The sequence below is a fragment of the Pseudophryne corroboree genome, chromosome 3 (assembly GCF_028390025.1).
Source record: "Pseudophryne corroboree isolate aPseCor3 chromosome 3, aPseCor3.hap2, whole genome shotgun sequence".
Lineage (NCBI taxonomy): Eukaryota > Metazoa > Chordata > Amphibia > Anura > Myobatrachidae > Pseudophryne > Pseudophryne corroboree.
In genome coordinates, this window is record NC_086446.1 from 513013931 (window position 1) to 513023524 (window position 9594).

General features: G+C 46.6%; 1 protein-coding gene across 7 annotated transcripts in view; it reads right to left on the reverse strand.

The window, feature by feature from the left end:
- Positions 1-6359, reverse strand: part of LOC135056204 (urotensin-2 receptor-like) — a 131970-nt gene extending 125611 nt beyond the window's left edge. For 3 of the 7 annotated variants that reach the window (XM_063961072.1, XM_063961075.1, XM_063961076.1), the window contains exon 1: positions 5112-6358. In XM_063961072.1, coding sequence (XP_063817142.1) covers positions 5174-6259 — 1086 coding nt within the window. In that variant the 5' untranslated portion in view covers positions 6260-6358 and the 3' untranslated portion in view covers positions 5112-5173. The other 4 variants (XR_010243925.1, XR_010243924.1, XM_063961073.1 and 1 more) reach the window with 3 other exon arrangements.
- Between the last annotated feature and the right edge of the window lie 3235 nt (positions 6360-9594).

Sequence of the window (9594 nt, forward strand, 5' to 3'; positions counted from 1 at the left end):
GAGAGGGATATTTGCTGATCCCTCCCCCATTCTCCTGCTGCAGCTGGGAGAATGAGGAGAGGGGTCTTTGCAGATCCTTTCCCTGTTCTTCCTCTCCTCTCCCTTGCTGACACCATGACACAGGCATAGCTTATGACAGTGCTGAACCTTTGTCGCATTGAGCTGCAGAGTCCACGAAGCACAGGTCTGGCTCAGTCTATGGAGGTAGCGCTGGGCAGCACAGCAGGATTTTCAGCATACCGGTGCTTGTTCTTCAGCCTCCGGTTTTCAATGGTGCTGGCTCCCGATTCAGGTGGTCACCACAGCATACAGCGGTAGTGCTGTGTGGCCAGGAGGCATAGCAAGGTGCTCTGTAGACTTACCTCCAGCATATGAAGGCTTTCGCAATTGTGGAAGCTGGATGCCAGCAACAAGCTGGAGAGGTGATTCATGGTGACAGAGCTTTTTCGCAAGTGATATTAATCAATATCACTTTGTGACCAGCAGCAAAGTTTTCATATCACAACTGATTTCATGAGCAGATTGTAACAAAATGGGCTCCTAAAGCACAAGGGGCAGTTAGTAGATATTTAGTAGGAAAGTATATAGGTATGAATGTTATAAGAAGCCAGGGAAGATTTTATACAGGAAGTAGTACATGGGGTATCTGGACTCCAGGTCGACACCAAAAAGGTCGACGCACCTTAGGTCGACACCAATTTGTCAACACACCTTAGGTCGATGTGGAAAAAGGTCGACGTGAGTTTTTCACAATTTCTTTTTTCATTTTTTTTGAACTTTTTCATACTTTACGATCCACGTGTACTACGATTGGGAACGGTAACCTGTGCCGAGCGCAGCGGTAGCGGAGTGAGGAACCTTGCCCGAAGCATGACGAGCGAAGCGGCGCGGTGCACTAATTGGGGTTCCCGGTCACTCTATGAAGAAAACGACAGCAAAAAAACATAAAAAACTCATGTCGACCTTTTTCCGTGTCAACCTTGTTCATGTCGACCTTTTGTCCATGTCAACCTTTTGTCCATGTCGACCTAAGGTGTGTAAACCAATTTGATGTCGACATAAGGTGTGTCGACCTTTTTAGTGCCGACCTGGAGTCCCAGACCCGTACACGGTGCTATAACTTTTTACAGGATATAGTTGCTATTTCATACCTCCCAACTGTCCCGCATGTAGCAGGTCAGTCCCATTATTCTAGAACTGTCCCGCTGTCCCACCTGCTGGTCACCAAGGATAGGGGCGGAAAAGGAGTGCAGTGGGTAGTGTGGAGTCTGGGTGTGGACACATCCCCCTCTCTCAGTGCAGTTGCCCTGTGCCAGAGTATAAAGTGAAGGCACAGATCTGTGGGTGAATGGCAATATTTTCCCGGTTAATTCTGCAGCACCAAAGAGGTATAATGTATTTGTGTACAATGTGGACCCCCCCTCCACTCATTAGGCATGTGCACCGTGGACACCGTACTCATTATAGATACATCTATGACCTAGGGGCTAACGTAGAGTTGGAGGCAGGCGTAAAATGCTACCAAAGTAAAGAAAGATTTTGCACAGCTAATACCCCTTTCACACCGCACAAATAACCCAGTATGGTCAACGCGGGTCGCTGGGCGGTGTTAAAGGGGTCACTGGCAAATTCCCGGGAATAAAGCAGGGTTGTTCCTGGGTTATTACCGGGTCAGGTGCAGTGTGAACGGGTTGCCGGTTCAATGCGACCCAGGACCCGTTCACAGCAGAGGCAGAGGCGGCGCGGAAATGAACTCATCTCCCAGCTCCACCTCCGCACCCGAGCCCGATGCCAGCTCCGCCCCCGATGGCAACCCGACCCGACATATTGCCAGGTCGGGAAGCCAATGCGAAAAGGTCCAATGCTGGGTCGCACCCAGGAAGGACCCGTTTCCAATTCCCGTGTGTGACTCGGCATTTTGATGTAAAAGCGGCTTTACAGAGCTGGACACATGCCGAGATGCATCCTGCGTTGCAATGGTAGCATACGCACCAAGTTTACCACATTAGAAAACCCTAGTACAGTATAGAGAAAAGCAGAAATATGTGCATCTTGTTTATGCTGAGAGATATGGCTTGACACTGTTAGTATTAAATGCTAAAGTTACTTGCCCACTTTATATACAATATAGTGTTTTCATAAAGTGTCATACACATAAGTCTTTCTGTCTGGACAGTATTATTGATGCAGAATCAGAAGCAGCTGCCAATCATCATCACCACCAGTGAGTATTGTGTACCAGGGAATGAGCACCTGCAAGATACACATCTCCTCCTGACAGGTGCATAAGTTGTAAGAGGAGACCCTGTCTGCATACGCCTGCTCAGTCCAACATCTGATGATGCTCAGGTCCAGCTCTACATTAGCCCCTGTATTTATAGTTTGGAATCAACATTTTTTTTAAATTAAAAGTTATACAGTATTAGGGGTATTCAACATGTAGCCCTCCAGCTGCTATGAAACTACACATCCCAGCATGCCCTGCCACAGTTTTGCTATTAGGGCATGTTAAAACTGTGGAAGTACATGCTAAGATATGTAGTTCCACAGCATCAGGATGACCACTTGTTGTATACCCCTGAAGTACCGTATGCTACATGTTTTTCTGCATGAAAGAAATATAAATTAATGGGTTTCTTAGAGGTCTATTTATCACCATGTGCATCTAATGATGCGGATGACAGGTGATAAACTCGACTAAACGCACACTGCGATAATTGAGTACATCGCATGGATGTATCAATTATCATGTGCGGTCAAGCTCTGTCCCTGCGATGCCTCTTCGTAGCATCATCGGGGTATTTTTCGTAAAAAATACCCAGACGGCATGTGCCGCCGCCAGGTACCCCTTTGTGACCCCCGGTGCTGTAAAGTGCACTGCCGCTTTGCAGCATCACTTTACTGCACTGGGGTCACAGCGCAGCATATGGCGGACCTGGCGCCTGGCAGCACTCACCGCAGCAGCGGACACCGGCTCCCTGGATAGGCGAGTATGTTTTTTTTTCTTTTTAACTTTTTAAACTTCTTTTTTTTTTTACAAGTGATCAGCCTGGGTCCCCGCACAGCCTGGGTCCCCGCACAGCTTTCTCTGCCAGGGGGCAGAGAAAGCTGGGCTAAAGGGTGCACATTGCAGTGCTGCCCTGTGATCTCACCAGCCTGAGCTGGCGAGATTATCACAGGGCACACTGCGGTATTTTTATACTTTTATGTTTTTTAGTAAATTTGCATTTCCCATTATAAGTATGGGGAATGCGATGTGGATTGCTAAAAAAGTGACAATTAAAGGGTGTGGAGCAGTTTTTCATGAAAACTGCTCCAAATGCCCTTTAATACATTCAGGTGATACTAAAATAATGTTAATAAATAGGCCCCTTACACAGAAGTCTTCCACGTGCATTGCAATCCTGCCTTACCTGATTCACGGCACTGAAACATTACATTTTTGTGAATGAATGATGACAATCTCTGTAATGTAAATGCACAATTAACTTTAACATGCTCTCAGGCACTTCCACCAATTCATGGACAGATCTAGGTACATAGACACCCTCTGTGCTAACAGGGCTTGGAGCTTATGTATGAATTATATTGCTGTAGAATAAGCTGTGTTTGTGAACCCTGTACATGTGCCCTCATTCCGAGTTGTTCGCTCTGTAATTTTCTTTGCATCGCAGCGATTTTCCGCTAATTGCGCATGCGCAATGTTCGCATTGCGACTGCGCCAAGTAAATTTGCTAAGAAGTTTGGTATTTTACTCACGGCATTACGAGGTTTTTTCTTCGTTCTGGTGATCGGAGTGTGATTGACAGGAAGTGGGTGTTTCTGGGCGGAAACTGTCCGTTTTATGGGAGTGTGTGAAAAAACGCTGCCGTTTCTGGGAAAAACGCGGGAGTGGCTGAAGAAACGGGAGAGTGTCTGGGCGAACGCTGGGTGTGTTTGTGACGTCAAACCAGGAACGACAAACACTGAACTGATCGCACTGGAAGAGTAAGTCTCAAGCTACTCAGAAACTGCACAGAAAAATCTTTTCGCAATATTGCGAATACTTCATTCGCAATTCTGCTAAGCTAAGATTCACTCCCAGAGGGCGGCGGCTTAGCGTGTGTACTGCTGCGAAAAGCGGCTAGCGAGCGAACAACTCGGAATGAGGGCCATAGCAAATGTGATTTTGTGATTGGACTGAACAGGCCTAACGCTGCAGGCACGTGGAGGAGGTGGCGCCTCACTTAGGATGCCATATTCAGCCTTATGATGTTTACAACAGGTGTTATGATGTTTAAAAGAGGCCTCATTCACAAAAGATTGGGTCTATTGGCCACACAACTAATTGCACACATTTGATTGCTCAGTAATTGAGCAGAGCAATCATATCTCAAAATAAAAGGGACAAATACCACTTGTCATCTACAAACGTCTAATAAAGTAATTGGGCAGGGTAAGTTTCCATATGAAGTGTTCAAAAGCAATCAAATTGGCTTTTTATGGTTCAGAAAATAATGTGTGGGGGAAGGGTTGCAAATAATGCAGTGTCCATCCAACTGGTATAACCTACAATTAAATGCTGGCAGGTCATAGGACCAGTAAGAAAATGACTGGGAAAAGATAATGCACAGCATGCTTGCAGGTAGAGTTATTTCTTTGTACAGTATCTTTCCACAATTCAATACACCAGTTATCTGAAAGATACATTAAATAGTTTGTTACAGTATTTATCATGCAAAAAAAAAAAAAAAGACTACAAAATGTGTACAGAGAAATAATACCATTGACTCCTCTTCTTGTAATTCACTCTAGTTTATCTTTCCAAACATATACAGTACTGCAATGTTTGCACATTACTCTGGTAATAAAATGGTTACACACATATCACACATTCTGTCATTCATCTGTGTTCACCATAGCGTGCTACAGAAATAACCGCTTCAATACTGGAATTAAAACACTGAAGCTTCATTTTCTAAAGGATGAAACTTGTAGGGAAACACTTACCATTATTATATGTATACTGGATACAAAGCAGCATGAATTAACATCATAAATAAGAGCAGCCTGCAAGGAATGCAAGGGTTACATTTTCTTCTATGATACAAGACGGTTGTACTGTCACTCACCAGAGTCAGAGGTCCCCCTGCAGTGAGCATGCAGCCAGCACCAGACCTGAGACTACTGTGTTTCACTTGCTGTCCCTCACACATCCCATGCCCATAGACTCTGACACACAATCATAGTGATTGCTGGAGGACATAGAGCGACCCCAGGAAGAGCACTGTAGGTTGGAACCCCTCTTCCTGAAAGAGGATGTGAAGCGGTAAAACTTCTTGTGCCTGTTTTTCAGATATTCCCTGTAGTTCTTTGTGAGCAGTGTGTACAGGAAGGGGTTTATACAACTGTTGCTGTAGGTCAGGCAGGTGACTAGATAGTTAATACACTTTTGGGTTTGAGAGGAAAGCTGGGGGGACACATCATAAAGTCTGACCAGCTGCCAGATCCAGAAAGGCAGGAAGCATGCCCAGAAGACGAGAACGATACTGAAGATCATAATTAGCACCTTCTGTTTAGGTGACCTCTTGTTCTCCTTCTTATGGATGGGATTTCTCTGGGATTCTAGGTAGGTCCTAGCCAACCTGGTATAGAGGTACCCAATAACTATACCTGGTGCCATGATGCTAGTACTAAAAAGTACTGTTAAGTAGATCCTGTAGGCATCCTCACTCCAAGTTGGGGCGCACATTCTCTTCACCCCTTTGCCCTCTCCCTCTCTCAGGGTCATCATGATCATCATTGGCAAGGTGAGTAAAAAAGACAGTACCCACACGGCGATAGCTATGGACTTTCGGTAGCCCTTAGACCTTCGGACAGTGTCCAGAGGTTTGGTGACTGCCACGTACCTTTCAGTACACATGACAGTCAGGGTAAAAATGCTGGCATGCATTGTGAAGAGGTCCAAACTGAGCAATATCCGGCACCCAATATCTCCAAAGTACCAGTCTTTTACAAAAGAAGTGCAGACAATGAAAGGAATGCTGGACAGGTAGAGGAGATCCGCTAGGGCTAAATTTATGATGGAGATATACATAGAAGCAGCATACCTCATGGAGTGACACATTACCACCAAGGTGTATACATTCCCTGCCATTCCAGCCACATACATTAAAGACAGGATCGTGCAAAATGTGGAAGTGATAATAAGCTCTTCCATGCTGTAGCTTCTAACGTCCAGATTGGAAAAGTTCCCCGGGCCGGAGAAGTTGGACTCCATCTGAGTATCAGTACAGCCGGCCCGGGGAAGGAATCATCTTGTGAAGAAGACTGAGGTTTCTCATCAGCCAGGAACAGCAAAGGAGAGAGAGAAGGGGGAGAGAGGGGGAGGCTGTGACGTCAACACCTCTCTCTCTCTCTCTCTCTCTCTCTCTCTCTCTCTCTGTCTCTTTATCTTCTGTAGCCTTCTCTCGTCATTTCTGTCTTACTTTACGTATCTTTTCTTTCATTCCATCCCCTCTTTGTGTCTGGCTTTCATTCAGTTCTGAATGTTAAGGCTTACTTGTCTCATCCTTTCACCTTCAGCTGTGCTGTTTTGTTCTCTTAATTTGTTTCACTAGTCTAACTCCCTCTCCCTCTTTCCATTAATTTTGCCTTGTTCTTTCTTTCTTTTTCTTATCCTTTTGTCTGCTTTTTCATTTTTTTCTTATTTTTTATGTATCAGTCTTTACACATAATTTCTTCATCTCTTTATTAAACACTTAGGGATATGTATATTTACAAAGTGCAGGTTTTTTAGAAGTGGAGATGCTTCCCATAGCAACCAATCAGATTCTATCTATCTATCTATCTATCTATCTATCTATCTATCTATCTATCTATCTATCTATCTATCTATCTATCTATCTATCCTCACCTTCTAGAAGCTAATAGCTAGAATCTGGTTGCTATGGGCAACATCTCCACATCTAAAAAAAACTGCACTTTAGTAAATATACTCCTTACTCTTTCTTCCTTCACTTCCGTTTGTGATGCCTACTTCATTATGTGCCCATTTATTTCTATTTTCTTCCACCCTCACTCACTCAATGCCAGTTTGACTGGTTTTATATATAAATGACTAAGGGTTCGATTCAGCATGTATCGCTATTAGCTATAGCGATTTCAGCACATGTGCGCATGCACGTATGCTGGCGCGCCCATGCGCAAGATCTTAAATTGCGTTCTCTTCAGAATGCAGTCTAAGTCCTGGCGGTCCAAATAACGATTTCAGCACAATAGCGATCCATGCTGATTCGGGCCCCAACTCCAAGTCTGCAATTGTTAGTAGGTAGCAGGTGTACAGGTTGGTTTGGTAAAGAGTTAATACTTCAAAGAAGTCAGTAGGTTAAAGACAGGATATAATCATTCCCTGGTGCTTTGTATCTATCTTTGCCATTTTACTATTTCTATCATTTTCATGCATCCTCTGGTGCTGTCCCACCAAATCTTTTTATTTTTTTATTTTTTACACCATTATTCACCTCTATAAACTGCAATATTTCCTTTCTTATGTACCTGTTTTTTTCTCCATCATTCCCCTTAGATATTCTTAAAAGTGTGTCCCTTTCTCTAGCTGTGTATGTAATGTCCATAAATTGTTATTGGAACCATGGTGAGGGTTTTGTGGAATAGAAAGATGCTGCATTAGGTTTATGTTACATATGCACAGTGACACAGATTCTTTTGTTCATTAGCACACCTTAATGACACCCCAACCCTCCCCAGCACACATTAATATGACACCTCCCTCCCAAACACACATTAAAATGACACCTCCCCTCCCCAACACACATTCATTTGACACCCCCCAGCACACATTAATATGACACCCCTCCCTCCCCAGCACCCCCCTTCCTCCCCAGCACACATTAATGACAGCCCCCCAGCCAGGGGTTAAAGTGGGCCGGAATGGGGCGGAACTGTGTTCATTCAGTTCCACTTGGAGACGGAACGCAGTTCCGCCTCTCCCGGCTCACCTTACCCGATGTCCGGGGCTACAGGGAGATGCTGGGCGCCCGCTGAGGAGATTGCGTTACCAGCGGGCGCCCGTCTCCCTCTCCACAGCGGCATCCGGAGGCAAGAGCTCACTACTGGGCTCCTGCTTCCGGCTGCGCGCTATGGTAGAGACGTCCTGACGTCTCTCCCATAGTGCGAGGAGCGGACGCCCGGAGAGGACTGCGGCGGGAACGGGGCTTGGTGATTATGATGCCTCCCTCCCCCCTCCTATATGTGTACTAGTAGCGGCGCTTCCACTGGGGGCAAGTTACTGGGGGGCTTTACTACTGGGGGCAAACTACTGGGGGGCAAACTACTAGGGGGCTTTACTACTGGGGGCAAACTACTAGGGGGCTTTACTACTGGGGGCAAACTACAGAGGGGCAAACTACTGGGGGCAAGCTAGAAAGGGGCAAACTACTGGGGGGCATTACTGCTGGGGGCAAACTACAAGGGGGCAAGCTACAAAGGGTCAAACTACTGGGGGCATTACTACAAGGGGGCAAACTACAGGGGGGCTAAACTACTGGCAGCATTACTACTGGAGGCTAAACTACAAGGGGGCATAACTACAGGAGCTAAACTGCTGGGGGTATAACTACAGGGGGCATTACTACAAGGGGACAAACTACTGGGAGCATTACTAACGGGGGCAACTACATGGGGGCTAAACAACTGGGGGCACAACTGCAGGGGGCATTACCACTGGGGGGCTAAACTACATGGGGCAAACTACATGGGGGAAAAACTACTGGGGGCATTACCACTGAGAGGCTAAACTAAAGGGGGGGGGGAGTAAATTACTGGGGTCATAACTGCAGGGGCATTACCACTGGGGGCATGACTACTGGGGCTAAACTACAGGGGGCTAACGATTGGGGGCATTACTACTGGGGGCAATACTACACAGGGGCATTACCATTAAGGGCATTACTGATGGGGTGCATTGCTAATGAGGGCATTGTAAAGGGGGCACTTCATAAGGGGCACCACTCCTGAGGACATAAGGGGCACTACTATTGCGGGCATTGCATAAGGGGCACTACTACTGTGGGCATTGTATAAGGGGTGCTACTGCTGTGGGCATTACTGTATGGGCCAACAAAGAAGCTGAGCTCCCGATCCGCCCTCCGTCGCTCCGCCCCTACCATCGTCACTGCACTGGAAGCCCTGGTTCTAGACTCCCATCTGCAGCGGATCTAGGACCAGGCCGACTGTATTATCCCTGCCGCCGCATCAAGCTCCTGTGACCGCGGTGCTACTAGTTCAAATCTGTCGCTGATTGGCTGCCGGTCCGCAGCAGTTTTGAAATATTAGTGCCGTGGTCACAGGAACTTGATGCGGCGGCAGGGATCATTAAGCCAGCCTGGTTCCAGATCCACTGCAGCCGCCCGCAGCCTCCTCTGCCGCCCCGCCCTCGGACCTCTGCATGCCCACAGCCTCCTCCACTGCACTATCTCCGAGGCCCACAGCCTCCTCCACTTCACGCCTACCACAGCCTACTCATCCACCACACCGCTGCCCACTGCCACTGCTAAACAGGTAATCTTACCCTGCTGCCTTTCTCTCTCCCTAGTC